Raw genomic sequence first — 16,829 nt, forward strand, 5'->3', positions numbered from 1 at the left:
ATGTGCTTTAACCCATATTATCCCAAGGTCTCAAATTTTTATAATTTTTTGATATGGTTTAGCTTTTGGGCACTGAATGAAGGAATGACTATGGATTTTTTGTTAAAATCAATACTTTTTTAAATATCGATTTTTTTAAAAACGTCCCATAAATGGGACGCTAGCAACGAATGGCCCCATGTACATTTATTGAAAAATAAAATCATTTATCACGAAATATGGCTATTTACGAGAAAATTAAACTGTATACTGATTTTGTATTGTTAGACCAATGATTACATTGTTTAGGACAGCAAAAAATACTGATAATGATCAATTGGGTTAGCCATACCATGGTCTAAAATGCAGAAATTATGTTCAAAAGTCTAGTTTTCTTTCAATCTAGCATCCATCAAAGTGAATAACACTTGGAAAAAAGTAAAGCTGTGACTAGTACATCTAATTAGACACACATGATCAAAAATAGTGTTATTATTCATCGAAACTGTAATATAATTAAATATAAATAATTGATTTTTTGGTGGGCGTACTTGAAATTTTCAGGGGTGGGAACTTTAATTTCAGGGGAAGGGTGGACATTGGTAAAAGTATGTTGTGTATATAAATTCCATTTTGTTCTGTGGGCAGAGCCCCGTCCCTCCCCCTCCTCCGAAATGATGCCTGAAAGAAACTCTGCTCTCAGTGAATGTGCAAAAGATGATCCGGTCCAGTCCCAGATGTCATCCAGCCATCTTCTCTTTTGTTACCCTCGCTATCCCCCCCCCCCACCCCTCACAGGCGTACATTAGGACATCAGACATCTTATTTCTAGGGCACGGATCCATCTCTGGGGGCTTGTATTAAGTGTTCATGGCTCTCATCCATGTATGCACACTATGCGAACGGCTCCCAATCTAACACCAGGGATCTCCTTAAAAAGTTAACAAAGTAAAACTGGTATTGGGAACCTTTGGAGGAGAATATTATTGGGGCATGACAACTGTACACAGCTAATTCACATTTCTGCTATATGTAGCTTAAGCTCTCTGATATGAAGAGAGTTAACCAACCCCCATGACTGAATCATTTCACCTAAATCGTGGCCATTGTTATTATTCTGGTTTGTTATAATTTTAATATCACGCGCTAGTAAATTTACAGCAATACTAAATTAGTTTGTATTCACTGGTATTAAATACTTCAGTAAGTGTAATTCTGAAAACTTAAAAATAAAATGTAAGTTTTTCAATATTTGCAATTTTTTAATACAATAATATATAAGAAAATATAGCTCACGGTCATAATTAAATATCTATAAATACTACTTAACACCCAAAGTCAACAGTTAACAAAGTCAACAATTGTTTGACCATAAATAACCATTTAACATAAATATTTGCATCTGTGTTTCTCGCTAGTGTCCAATAAATGTGACGTTTGTGTAACAATCTGCATAAATATAGGTCAAGGTCATAATTAAATATCTATAAATACTACTTAACACCCCAAAGTCAGCAGTTAACAAAGTCAACAATTGTTTCACCATAAATAACCATTTAACATAAACATTTCCATCTGTGTTTCTCGCTAGTGTCCAATAAATGTGACGTTTGTGTAACAATCTACATGGGGCCATTCGTTGCTAGCGTCCCACTTATGGGACGCTTGTTGTACACTTGATATAACGAAGTAGTAGAAAAAAATTGTTATTCTTAAATTTTTATCAGATAGAAATATGGTACTGCTACAAGTTTCAAATGTATGTTGCACTTAAAATGTTAATATTTTAGAAGATATGCATTTTCCTGTGCGCATGTTTTCTTTTTTCCGCCATTTTGACAAGTCCTGCAAATCCGGCACTATAACATTTTTCCAAATTAATTTTTTTCAAAAAACACACACACATTCAATAGTCTAGCTATTTTCAAATACAACGAAACATAATTTGTGTTTTTACTAGTTTTTAATAAATTTTAGCAATTTTTTTTTACAAGCGTCCCATAAGTGGGACGCTAGCAGAATATGGGTTAATCAGTTAACTGGAAAAAAGTATCTGTTCATATTAATAATATTATTTATAAAAATCATTCTGAAGTTAAACCATATGGATATGACATTAATGTGTCAACATTTACACATACATAGTAAAATTCACTTTAATGAAATAAAAATAGAATAGTGAGTTTAAAAAATGTATGGTAAAAAAAAAACAAATTGCTAGTTTGTTGTCTGCATGGTTATATTGCTAAATATATCACATGATTTGATTTATGTTTTTGTAAATAAGTAATTTGTCAAATATTAGATATGTAATATTTAATAATGTAAAGTTAATATTATATCAATTCAGAATAAAGCTATTTGTTGTAAAAAGATTGTCTTGAATTACTTGAAACTTTGAAATAAATATTTAGAAATTTTTAGATATTTGCTAGATTTTAGTGAATTAGGATTTCACAGGTGTTTCATAGCTGTACAAAATGTACACTAGGCTTAAAAAGAAAAATTACCTTTCATGTAAACGTTATGAGTGGTGCATCTGAGTTTTATTTTAATTTGCATTTTTAGTTCATTGATTTAAAAGAAAACATGTTTTTTTTTGTGTGTTGCTAATGAGTTGGCTTCTAATTTCTATATAGTAGGCTATATGACTGTAAGAGTTGCTCTTTTGAAAATAAATATTGCACTTTTAATTTGAGAGTGATTGTACTCGGGCTGTTTTGTTGTTCAACCTGCATGAAATATGCTGTATAAAAATGATCGATTGTTTGGCGTCCAGCGTCCTCTAGCAGCAATCTTACTACTTGTTATATGGTATCCGTTGTTTGGGCGTCCAGTATACAGGGTTATGGGTGCTACTAAATTCAACGGTAAAACTGCACCAGGCACATCTAACGGCAATTGAGTGATCCAAAGCGCTCCAGGGCTTTAATGAACATTAATGATATATAAAATATTCATTTGTAAAAAAACATTTTAATTATTCAGCTTGAAAACAAATATTTGAAATACTTTAAGTATCTGCTTATTGGAAAGTTTGAATCTTTAATATAATAATTCTGTAGCTGAAATTGAGAGCCCCCTCCACACACACACACATTCATCATTTGGAAAGGTCGGGGTGCTTTTTTTTACTTTTCCTTTTTATTTAGGTGTCACACACTTGATGGAGAAATCAATTAAACAAGTCCGTAATGCCAAGTAATATCAAGAGCTATGTCGTTTTTGTATTTATCACACATTATTTTTACCTCTATAGTCTTGAAGTGGCTAATCAGTTTTTAACATATCTGCTATGCATTTTAACGGGAATAAACATATTGTCTTTTGTAGCTGTTTTTTTTTTTCCGTCTTGAAAGTTGTTTTTACTCTTGATTCGATGGGGTTTTACTAAAATACTTTCAAATAGACCAATCAGATGTTACTTAAAAGGAAAAACAAAATGTGTAGTTTTGATAACTTTTTACACCTACTTAAATTGATTTTGTACATTTTCATGTTAAGTTGCCTGTTCAAGAACTATTTCTGTAGCGTTTAATTGATAACGTTAAACATAATTATTTTGCTGCTTGGTTTCTGAAGGTGAAAATAAAACTTTTATTTACTACAGAAACCACTCTCATCTAAATCATAAATGCTTGTGAATTATTTTGTAGAGCTAAATATGAAACATCTTTTGGTTTTAAGTTTAAGTCTTTTTTTTATTGCATGATGATTTAGTGAAACTTTCAGCACACATATAAAAAACAACATAAGGAGAGGCATATGGCTGGGAGGGGATGAGAATTGCACATTGTGACACCATCCTGTGTGTGAGATTATCCCAGAGGGTGACAGCATCGAAGTAACACCATTCTGGGGTGTAAGACTATCCAAGTGGGTAACACCATCCAAATTTACTATACCGTCCGATGTATTGTCACCATTAAGGTGGATCCTTCTTCTCAAGAAGATTCGGAGACCACGGCATATGAAGGGATGGTGTGGTCAGCACTATGCCCAGCCGCCATTGTTTCCATAACGTAAATTAGGTGCCCATCAGTGCTGGGATTGAATCCGTATTCGAACTCGAGACTCTCGGGTAAGCAGTCTAGCTCTCTACCGCTAGTCCACGCCATCCCATATTGAAGGGGAAAATGCCATTCAAGTGTTTGACACTAAATGACACCAATCAAGTGACACCATTCAAAAGGTCAAACCTCCCATGTTGGAACAAGACATCATAGTAACTTAATGTACATTTATTACAACACCTTCTTATTATAGACACCTTTCAGCACAAAGTGCAACCATTCAGAATGTGATAACACCAAGCAGTTGGTAGTTTTATAGCATTGTATGGTGTATACAGCCTTTGCGGTGGTGACACAAGTGGTATATAATCGCAAAGTAAAAACAAAGACAAGTTGACACTGATTGACTTTGAAAATCAAACGTTTTATTGAGTTCGCATTGTTGTTTTTTTTTCACATTGATATAAACATGTCTCCACTTTTCTTTAAGCAAATTAAAATTGTACATACAGTAGTCACAATCAGGGGAAGCAATTCAGAGTAATCATGTAGGCATTTAAAAAAAACAGCTTCACTTCAGGTTTGCTAACACATTATTATCTCAGAAACCAAAATGTTGTACAATATTATATAAACTAAGAATAAAATAAACATTACTTAGACTTAATTCAATATTCTAAAAATAAAATAAACTCATTAGCATCAAGGAAACCATACACATTTTGACATGAATGCAATACACGAAAAGAATGTTTGGAAAAGTAAGCGATGATTAAACACTGTTAGAGTCTGAGACAATATTCCAGTATGAAATTGATTTGAATAGCAAACGCAGCTCGTTCTTAAAAAAAAAAAATTAAATAAAAAAAAAAATAGCAAACGCAGCTCGTTCTTTTAGTCACACTCGTGCTCTTCAATTGGTGTTCACAAGTAAAACCATTAACTTTTTAAAAAATCCGAAAGCAATACTGAACCGCAATGATTTCGAAAATTTAAAAAAACAAACTGCACTCAAGTACATTAGGTTTGTCTTAGAGAAAAAAATTAGTATGGTACACAGATCTATCACACTTTACTTTCCAGCTTAAGAGGTTTTTTTTACTGTGGACGATTTCTACATAAATATTTGTGGACTGAAATCCGACTCTAATATCAACTAAGTTGATTTATATTTTCTTGTAGTCTATGAGAGATGTTAACAGTACTGTTTTAGTTTGTTTAAAAGGGATAACTTGATCTATTGGTAGGCAGATCATTCAACTGCTAACTTTAAAGTGCCGAGTTCGGATCCCGGGCCCGATTCCGTACGACGTCCAAGAGTCTAGTCACCTTTAAGCACAGGCCTCACGTTAGAAAATGTTAAAAGCGGCTGGCCATAGTGCTGACCACATTATCCATTTACATGTCAAGGTCTTATCCCCATTTACCGTAAGGTTCGAATGAGTATTTTACTTTTTTCTAGTCTGTTTAAGGGAAATGTAATCACAAGGGTAACATTTGAGGCTGATAACTTATAAAGTAGGTAATCAACTGTAATATTGCTGCTGCATGAATTGTAATACTCGCCATCTTTTCCAAATTATGACAGGTATCCGTTACAGCTGAGTAGACTCCATCACATCAGAAGAAAGTTAAAAAAAGTTTATCCGTATAGTCGGTTTTAGAATATAAAACTTTTAACTATGAGCTTATTGTGAGACAAACATCGTCATACTCCTTGAAGCTCTTATTGCTTTTTCTCCAACTTAACGCGTACGTTGATAAAGATGATCTTAAATCAAGGTGAAACTACTGACCTCGGCAGGTGAGACATACACAAATAGACCACACGTGTGAAGGGTACAAATGTACATTCAGTAGGTAAATAACAAAACTACTGTTTACAATTAAATCTGCATATTCATTGAAAACAGACTTCGATATATATATAAATATATATATATATATATATATATATATATATATATATATATATATATATATATATATATATATATATATATATATATATATAATCTATATGTTATTTTCAACCAGTGATAGGAGAGTATTTTTTGTTATAGAACTATGTTTATTCAAGAAGCAACTTCGAGGCTTCTGATACGACTTTATAACATAATGTACTACTTTTAATTAAGAAGGGCAAGGCAATGTTTATATGATGCTTAATAATTAAAATATAAGTAAAAACTAAATTTGACAATAAAGTAGAATGCAATTGTTTTTTCCTAGGCTTAATCAATAGTAACTTTTTATTTAAAACAAATTAGAAGAAGGTAGGTTTCTTTGTTTAATATTTGTAACAGAAGTGTTATTTTTATGTGGTTGTCTCCCTTAGCAACTATCAAACACTATAATATGGATGTTGCTTTAGTGAAGAAAATTATGTACAGCATAAATTCAGCATACAGTAGCATACATAAACATGAGACAATTCACATACAACTAAATAACTTTACTAAAGCCAACACATTTTTTTTCAATGATTGGACTGTTAAATTAGAACACATTACGGTGTTAAATAATAGATTTAAACAGAGGGGTGGGTTGGGTAAGGGAGGCTAATAAGGTTAAGCTTACTCTAGTGATCTATTTTAACAGTGTCATTTTACACTCCAATGCCACCTAGATATAATGTAGCGTGAGTATGTTGTTGTATATAACAGTTATAAATTAATGTATATGTTACATGATATATGTTAGGAAATTAGGATATAACTTTTACGCTAAAAAGATGTTGTGGAGTATGAATGAAGTAACCTGAACGATATACGTATGTTTTAAAACATTGAGTAGTGACATTACACTTACATAACATTTTATTTCACGCTTTACTCTAATACTATTAGGCACGTAGTTATATCTGTTTGTAAGGAAATCCTTCTATCAATCACTTTGTTACAAAAATGCGAGTTTAAGAAAATGTTTAAGTTGCTATTTCACATAAACTATTTTATAATAAGTTTCATGGTTAATTTAAATTCTTTGCAATTTTTTAATTAAATTTAATGAAGGGAATTAATTGTTTTCTTATAACATTCAAACAACTTTAAACATTGAGTTTTAAAGTTACTAATTATTTGTGTAATTGTCAGTACCTGAGACAAAAAATATTTAAAAGTTTATGGGAAATTTTTTGATGAATATGGAACAGGTGCTATAAAAAATAAAAACAAAACAAAAGTAACTGACTTGCTTTTGATATAGTGGAAATCATTAGCTGTCACTGTGGCTCAGCCACTTTAGTTGATGCTGTGACAAGGTCATTGTGACAAGGTTATTGTGACAAGGTCATTGCGACATAGTCATTGTAACATGTTCAGTTTGACATAATCACTGGACACGTTCACGTTGACCGAGAGGCGTAGTGACCCTTCCCGGCGCCCGGGGACAAACTTTCGATTTGCACCCCCCCTCAAACTTTCGATTTGCAACCCCCCCCCCTTCAAAAAACTTTCGATTTGCACCCCCCCCCATCATCAAACTTTAGTTTTGCACCCCCGTCAAACTTTTTATTTGCAGCCCCCCCCTCAAACTTTCGATTTGCACCCCCCTCCCCCAAACTTTCGATTTGCACCCCTCCTCAAACTTTCGATTTGCACCCCCCTCAAACTTTCGATTTGCACCCCCTCCCCTTCAAAAAACTATCGATTTGCACCCCCCTTGAACTTTTGATTTGCACCCCCCCCCCCCTCCCCCATCATCAAACTTTAGATTTGCACCCCCGTCAAACTTTTTATTTGCAGCCCCCCCCCCTCAAACTTTCAATTTGTTTTTCCAACCCATTTTGGCGCCCCCCCCCCTAAGGTCGGCGCCCGGATACATATGTGTCCCCCCCTCGCTACGCCTCTGCGTTGACCATTGACGGCAGTTAGGTGACGGACGTTGTGACACAACAATGACACCGTAACTGTGACACTGTGACATGAACAATGCTCGATAAGAAAAGTGTCATTTTTTGTAATATTAGAATAAACAAAAAGCAAATAAAGTGTATGGCCTATTGGTAACCAATACAGTAGGTCAGGGTTCAAAGCTATTCTGCAAGGACTTCAATGATTGACACATGGCAGAGAAACTAACATACGTGGAACAAAACAAAAATATGATGGCGAAAATAATTTTAAACGAACATATCAAGCAGATTATTAATTGCAATTTAAAGCAAATTATAAAATAAAAATAATTTTAAAGTATAATATTAAGAAATTTAAAAAACTTTTATGCACATAGTAACATGTCTGGTCAAAGGGAGGTGATTCGTGAACTATACTTGAGAGAATATTTTAATCAGTTAACTCCCTTGTATTATCTTAAAATTATTATTAAATGCAAACATTCAAAATCTTTATACAAACACAGGTCATGGGCGGCGTATTTATAACAAAACAAGGACTATTCTAAATGCTTCTACATTTAAGTAAACAACGTGTTAAAATTTTAAAAATTGTTTAAAAAAATTATGTAAATGAATTTTCTTTTCCTCATACCCATTTAGTATCACAAAATAAAATCATCACAATAACAAAAATTCCCGTTACAATTTCATTGCAAATTACAAATAAGGACACATGTTATAGGTAGGTAACAGTAAAAACAATAACACTGACGTCAACATGCCTGATGTGACGTCATGTAAGCTATCGGGAATTTAAAACATTTTATTTTTAAACTCACTCCTTCCAGTAGACATTGTTTCTGTATTTCAGAAATGACGTCAAGATTGCCTCCTTGAATTGTTGAAACACGACGTTGACTTTAGTTTGTCAATTCTAAAAACAAATATAATTCTACTTTCACTGAAGAATTCCACTTTAATTAAAACTTTCTACATCCAAGTAATTTTTTTTTCTTTGCTAATTATTAGAAATATGTAACTGTCTGCAGAATTTGATGATTATCATTAATAATTGCTTGTTTGTTGGTTTGTTTTTGTGTCTGTTTTATGAGTTCACATATTTGAAACAGCAAGCTAATTAATCACAAATAATGATTTGACAGTTTTGTGGCATTAATTAGACAGTTAATATTGAATTTCTTCAATCAGTTTTTTAACTATAAAAAAAAAACCATCCTAACAATACTAATATTTACAAAACAAGGAATTGTAAATGGGAATTCCCACACATGAAAACGGATGATACTGTTTTTATGTAGTTATTTTTACTCTCCGGGAATTCCCAGACGAGCAGTAAATTGACGTCTTAGCTTTTACGGAAAGCTTTTAGAGACAGTAGATTTACCAGTGGATTTCGTGAGGCGAACTCGTAGAGACTGCCGGCGTACTTGGTGTTTAGACGTAACTAGAGCTAGGCTAGGGTTATCCGTCGATGTACAGATGCTAATCATTATCCAACCGCCTCCTGGATTGTTAATTAACTGGTTTTACGTCATCTCTAATTAGTTTAGCGTCTTGGGTTTCTTTGTGTGGTAAATGCGTGTCAGTCACCACTCACTCGTCTGTTGAACTGACCGGCACGCATGCGTAGAGCGGGCTGTTCTGTCGCGTGGGCCGATCACGTGGTGACTTGTAATGGACTTTTGGACTTCCGGAACTGAGTGCCGCGATCTCTCCGTCCTCGCTGGACTCTTGACCAATGGCGTCCTGGGGCTGGACATAGGGCACCCTGACGCTACTGCCCACAGAGGGGGGACGGCGGTATGCTGCAATTTCAGTGCGATAAGCTACAGATATAAGTGTGGGCAATCAGTTACAGTTTACATTCAGCTATAGAGAGAAATAGGCAATAAGTTATAGATAGAAGAAGGGAATAAGCTACAGATATAAGTGTGGGCAATCAGTTACAGTTTACATTCAGCTATAGAGAGAAATAGGCAATAAGTTATAGATAGAAGAAGGGAATAAGCTACAGATATAAGTGTGGGCAATCAGTTACAGTTTACATTCAGCTATAGAGAGAAATAGGCAATAAGTTATAGATAGAAGAAGGGAATAAGCTACAGATATAAGTGTGGGCAATCAGTTACAGTTTAGTTTACATTCAGATATAGAGAGAAGTAGGCAATAAGTTATATATAGTAGTGGGCAATCGGTTTAAGATAGAAGTAGGCAATCAGTTATAAATATATGTAGGCAATCAGTTAAATATAGAAGTAGGCAATCAGTTATAGATAGAAGTAAACGATACGTTAACAGATATAAGTTTACATTTAGTTATAGATAGAAGTAGGCAATCAGTATTAGATAGAAGTAGGCAATCAGTGATAGATATAAGTTTACATTCAGTTATAGATAGAAGTAGAAAATCAGCTAAAGATATAAGTGTGTGCAATCTGTTATAGATAGATTTGTTCAATCTGTTATAGATATAGGCCTACGTGTGTATTCAGTTATAAATATAAATTATGTGCAATCAATTTTAGATATCAACGTCTTAGAATGCATTCAAGCTATAAATAAAATAAGATCTATAAACATAAGTATGTGCTATCGGCGAAATATATATTAGGCGTATACAATTAGGTGACGTTATAATAGTGATTTTGAGCACACAGTTTAAGTTAAATACAAAATGGCGTATTAAATATTATAATAAACCGTGTTCATATAAATATAATTACTATATACGATTTTTAAAATGTGTAAAAAATATTTAGTAGGTCTATATTTTTAAACATTTACTTCTAGATTTTAAACTAAACTTATCAAGAGACAATATATACTGAAATGGGGATAGGTTGTCAATGTAGGGGAACTTACTCTTATTTCTCCTAGGTGAGTGGGGTATTGGCGGCAGTGGCATGTGCATGTGGTGAGCGGCGATGCTGTAGTGACTCCTGGAGTTGAGGGTGCGGGCCGAGCCCTTGCTCTTGATGGTGGAGGAGTCGGTCCAGTCCAGGTGGTGCTCAGGTGCCAGACAGTAGGCAGGTGGTCGGTAGAGTTCCTCGTCACGTCTCATACAGCGACCTGGTACAGGTGGGGTAGGTGGGGGGGGGGGGGGTGGATGAGATGGTGGTTGTAGTTGAAACGGTGGTTGCAGTTGAGATGGTGGTTGTAGTTGTGATGGTGGTTGTAGTTGAAACGGTGGTTGTAGCTGTGATGGTGGTTATAGTTGTAATGGTGGTTGTGATGGTGGTTGTAGTTGTAATGGTGGTTGCAGTTGAGATGGTGGTTGTAGTTGTGATGGTGGTTGTAGTTGAAACGGTGGTTGTAGCTGTGATGGTGGTTATAGTTGTAATGGTGGTTGTGATGGTGGTTGTAGTTTTAATGGTGGTTGTGATGGTTGTTGTAGTTGTAATGGTGGTTGTGATGGTGGTTGTAGTTGTAATGGTGGTTGTAGTTGTAATGGTGGTTGTGATGGTGGTTGTGATGGTGGTTGTAGTTGTAATGGTGGTTGTAGTTGTAATGGTGGTTGTAATGGTGGTTGTAGTTGTAATGGTGGTTGTGATGGTGGTTGTAGTTGTAATGGTGGTTGTGATGGTGGTTGTAGTTGAGATGTTGGTTGTAGTTGAGGTTCAAAGTTGCTTGTATTTGCAATAACTAGAGCATTATTGATTAAATTCGAAATAGGGCTGGTAAGTAGGTCACCAACCCTATTGTTAGATTTAAGTTGGTTGTTTTTGTGATGGCTAAAATTTAATAAGTGCACACATTTATTGTTATCAAGATTTAAATTATTTATTAATATTCTTTCTTTCAGCACATATGTATGTGAATGTAAATGAAGTGTTTATGTTTAGCACACAGGCATATCCCAAGAAATACATCAAAGACCATATCATAAACCACTAGCAATTGTGTCAGGTTTAAACAAAAATTAAAGTAATGAAAGTTAAGAAAAAGAGACAAGTGTTCTTTGAGAAAATACATTGAACATGTCTTTTCTTTACGCGTACATTTTCTAAAATTTTCTCAAACATGTGGTTTGTATCTTTTTGCTAAAGAAATGTTTTGTGTAAAGCATCGATTTCTCTTTGTTAGGGAAAAAAATTAGAAACATCAATGTCACCAGATAATGACATATGACATTTCAAATCATAGCTTGAAGATCAACCCATGATTTTTTTTTAGCGAATGTGTTTTGAGATCGTCTCGATTTAGGGTTGAAAAAACAACAGCATTTCGATGCAAGAAAACCATCGTAGTTGGCTGCAGTGCAATAGATATAGTCAGCGTTTCTTTCAGACATTTTTCTCCGGGTTGGGGGGGGGGGGGGAGGCACTTGATATTTTCGGGGGGTGGGGGCAAACTATATTTTCCTGGTGGGGGGGTGGACATTGGTAAAAATATACGTTTTCAATATAAATTCCATTTCGTACGGGGAAGGGGGGTCCGACGACTCCCCTCCCCCTCGTCTGAAGAGATGCCTGAAAGAAACCTGGATATAGATACAACTGATGACATGAACGGACAAAAGTTTAACTCATAAGGGCAGATACACACTGGTATATACAGCCAATAGAATCAGAAGCGCTAAATGTAGCCCTTCTTTATCGGGGGCTAAAATGTTGCCCTTATCTGTCAGGGGCTAAATGTAGCTCTTTTTGGTCAGAGAAATATTTAACATACCCCCCCCCCCTTCCCCGTGCCTTTAAAAGAAGCTATCGCTTAGTTTATAAAGTATTAGAAAGGCGAGGTGAAAGAAAATTATCACTCGAGTATAATTACGATTACAGTGTTTTACTTACTTCGATACCTATGTAGTAGTAAAAATACAGCTAGGAAGAGCAGTATCGATATTAAGACCAGCATAACAATGAGTACCGTCATGGGGAGACTCTCAGCATCAACTGCAAGTGAAAAGGTAAAGAAGGGCATTGGTTAAAGGGGGCATCTGGGAGGGCGTTTGTAAAAGTAGGCATAAGTAGGGCATTGGTTAAAGTAGGCATAAGTAGGGCATTGGTTAAAGTAGGCATCTGGGAGGGCATTGGTTAAAGTAGGCATCTGGGAGGGCATTGGTTAAAGTAGGCATCTGGTATGGCATTGATTATAAGTGGTTGCATTATGGTATTTCATTGGTTAGTATGATTTAATGTCATTAGTAGTTACATTACTATCCAGCATTAGCTAAAGAAATCATCTATGTTCTTTGTATCCTTATTCAGGTCGGGCTTTGGTTAAAATGGACATCAGTTTTGTTAATATTAGCATTCTCGTAGGGTGGATTACAGTAAAAGCATTAGATAGAGTATAGGTTTTTATATTGGCCAGTAAAGGATATTAAGTTGATAATTAATTTTATCTATCGTGGAGCTGTAAATTATAAAATAATTAAAACTTACTTTCTTTTTCCTTGACGGGTCCCACCCTGTAGGGAGCCTCAGTGAACGGCCCGGGGGTCGTCGTGGTGCCTAGCGTGGTGCCGCCTGCAAGAGTGGACATAGGAGAAAATGTAAGGGTGTGGTGGGTGGGGTTGTTACCTAATGGACTTGGTGACACTCATGGTAAATTTTACTCCACTTTCTTACAGTGACTCTATGGTATACAGTGACTCCATGGTCTTACAATAACCTCAGGGTCTCTAGAGTGACTCCACTTTCTTACAGTGACTCTACAATCTACAGTCATTACAGGGTCTTACAATAACCTTACGGTCTTATAGTGACTCCAGTTTCTTACAGTGACGCTACGGTATACAGTGACTCCAGGATTTTACATTAACCTTACGGTCTTATAGTGACTCCACTTTTTTACGGTGACTCTTCAATCTACAGTCATTACAGGGTCTTACAATAACCTCAGAGTCTCTATGGTGACTCCACTTTCTTACAGTGACCCCAGGATCTTACAATAACCACAGGGTCTCTATAGTGACTGCTTCAAAACAGTGACTCTTGAGTCTACAGTGACTCCAGAGTCCTACAATGGCTTCTATACTAACGCCTCTAGATACGCAGACCACTCCTGTATGTGACTTTATCGAACTATTCTACTTCAAATACAAAACACAGCTTCAATTCTTAATATGAAACTTCGTTGTTGCTATCATTTATTTTTGTTTACTTATCAATCCGTGCGTACTAATTAGAAACTAATTGGATTGTAAATCACGATTTTTAAGTTTTAAAGAAAGTTTTAATTTGTGAGGTACGGGCGTGATTTATTTAACCAGAAAAAATGTCAACAATACATTTGAATGTGGGCAATTTCTTTTTTAAATAAAGAACAAAATCATAGATCATTACATGACGCGTACAAACACCAAAAATATCTTGGCAAGAAAAATGGTTCTCCCTTCTTTTGTTGTTCTTATTTACCGGATAGGTTTTTAAAAAACTTGCATCTCCAGAAAAGCATGAGGAAACGAAATATTGCTAGGATGTTTTGAGTGAAAGCTCAGATAATTGTACGAGGGATAGGTCCTGAGTTAATTGTGACAAATGATTGTTGACAGTTTGTTTGGCGATTTGTTTGTCTGTCTACCGCAGGCAAAATAAATACCAGCTTATTTTTAGAAAATAGATCTAGAGCAGAAACTAATTAATCACAATAACATTGTTTTTGTTTTAAAGCAAGCCGTTCAAGAGTTTAGCATGGGTGATTTTTAACATGGATGACAGTGGCGTAGCTACCGTAAAGCTAGCGTAAGCAAGGCATAGGGGCCCAAGGCAAATAGGGGCCCTTTTTCGAAAGTTTGAGGGGGGCGGGGTGCAAATCGAAAGTCTGAGGGAGGGGGGTGCAAATCAAAAGTCTGAGGGGTGGGGTGCAAATCGAAAGTTTGTCCCCGGTGGCCGGGAAGGGTTGCTACGCCTCTGAGGGACCCACTAACACTTTTTGCACAGGGGCCACTGATGGATGAATTTTTTTCCTTTGCTGAATTTGTTGACTGTAAAATATATTTAAAAGTGGACGTCGTAACTTAGTGGTAAGCTAACACAAAAGTCTAGAGTTTGAATCCGGATTCAAGTCTGTAAAACATTCCTGAGCCCACCCAGGTGGGTACCTAACTCACGTTAGGGAAAGTAAAGGCGGCTGGGTTTAGCGTTGATAGCACTATCCCTTCATATGCTGTTCCAGAAACAGGTTCACTCTACTTCACTTGGACCGCAACGTTAAACAAGGGATCATTACTTAAAATAATAAAAGTCAAGCGTCACAAGATTTAATGATGGATGAGTCAAGCGTCACTAGAATCAAGTCAGTTCTGATGGAAAAACTCTAGAGTCACTAGATTGGAGTCAGATAAAATGGAACAATGCGAAGCTTAACCAGAGCGTACAAAAGAGTTTAACTTGTCACCCGTTTAACTAAAGTACAGAGTTCGATAGATTATCCGAGGTTGACAAAAACAAAAATAAAAAAATATCTCATCAAAAACCTTTTGGCTCAAGTGAAATATTAGATTTAAAAAATAAATAAAAAACTTTCGTAACTAATAGTTTTTAGTTTTTAAAGATCTTCGTTGAAATAGAAACTAATGAATGGAGTGTGAGACAAAAACAAGACAGTGAGGGAAATGTACTGTCATTTCCAGAGCGAGGCTGTAGAGACACTTCCGGGGAGGTCAACGATATTTATGTCACGTGACAAGCACGTGATGCGACTATTCTTAGCTTAAAAATTTACATTTTTACAGGAAGTTGTCTGTAATGAAAACCTTTTGAAATTTAACCATTTTTAAAATTACAAATTCGTTTTATTATTTACATTATTTTGTAATATTTAAAATATTTTGAATACAGAAATGAAAATATTTTTATATTATCATCATGCCTAAGACGAAATAATAAAAAGTGAAGGATTATGCGTCTCATTTTATTCCAATCCAACATTTTTGTGACGATCCTTGAGAATTTTACTCGCGAACACGTTTGTAGGAGATGAGCACTTCAAACTTCAATAAGGTGAGTAATAAAACATGTTTTTTAAACATCGTTACAAGTGTTGGAAAATTTTTTTTAACAACGTTTTTTTTCTCGTTATTGGCAGACGCTTCAACGCTACGTTCTATGTGAACAGTGGGTAAATTCGATCAAAAAACTTTTTTGACATTATATAGTTTGGTGGCAGAGATATAACAGATTTCTCAGTCTTGTACTCTAAACACACACATTTATGTATATATATATATATATATATATATATATATATATATATATATATATATATATATATATATATATATATATACATATATATATATATATATATATATATATATATATATATATATATATATATATATATATATATATATATATATATATATATATATATATATATATATATATATATATATATATAACAGTATTGCTAACTCTGTAAGCATTTCCGTATGCTCTTAGCAATTTCTGAAAATTAATGCTAACTTTGGTTGCTCGGATGAAATGTTAATTTAATAATTACCAATTATATCTACGATTTGATGAAATAATGACAAAGTATAATCAAATATTATACGTTTTTAACAAAAAGATCTTCAACAAGAAATAAATATGTTGTTAATTATTTTTAACTATTATATATATTATTTTAATTATTCTCTTAGCGGTTAATGAAAAGCCACCTTCTCCAAAACTGAAGATGGTGGATTTTCAAAAGCTGCTGAATATAGATAGGAACGGCGTGGCCGGGTAATAAAGCATTTGATTGATACCCATATCTTTCGAGTTCAGATTTATATAGATCTAGTTAATTGCGTCTTGGCCTAATATTTTTATTTCTCAAACCTTTAAACGAACATTTAATACTGTTGTGTTATGTTAAGAAGCTTGTAAATCTACTGCAGACACTGTAAAGGTCAATGTAAAGTTTACCTGTAAACACAACATTGTTTAGTTAAAGTGAGAGACTCGGCCAAGAAAAACAAAAAACTGCGCACCTAATTTGACAACTAGTGAACGCCCCATCAGACGCACCGAAATTTAGTGCGTTTA

General features: G+C 34.7%; 1 protein-coding gene across 2 annotated transcripts in view; it reads right to left on the bottom strand.

Moving 5' to 3' along the window:
- Positions 1-7,843: 7,843 nt before the first annotated feature.
- The window catches only part of LOC131939982 (uncharacterized), a 43,660-nt gene continuing 34,674 nt past the window's right edge, over positions 7,844-16,829 (bottom strand). Inside the window, exons 5-8 of one of the 2 annotated variants that reach the window (XM_059298514.1) lie at positions 13,236-13,319; positions 12,642-12,743; positions 10,714-10,920; positions 7,844-9,656 (exon numbers count right to left, since the gene is read on the bottom strand). In XM_059298514.1, the coding sequence (XP_059154497.1) occupies positions 9,445-9,656; positions 10,714-10,920; positions 12,642-12,743; positions 13,236-13,319 (605 nt within the window). In that variant the 3' untranslated portion in view covers positions 7,844-9,444. Of the gene's footprint in view, positions 9,678-10,713; positions 10,921-12,641; positions 12,744-13,235; positions 13,320-16,829 lie in introns of both variants that reach the window. The other variant, XM_059298513.1, reaches the window with a different exon arrangement.

Source organism: Physella acuta, unplaced genomic scaffold (assembly GCF_028476545.2).
Source record: "Physella acuta isolate Inbredline_101_S28 unplaced genomic scaffold, ASM2847654v3 ptg000307l, whole genome shotgun sequence".
Lineage (NCBI taxonomy): Eukaryota > Metazoa > Mollusca > Gastropoda > Physidae > Physella > Physella acuta.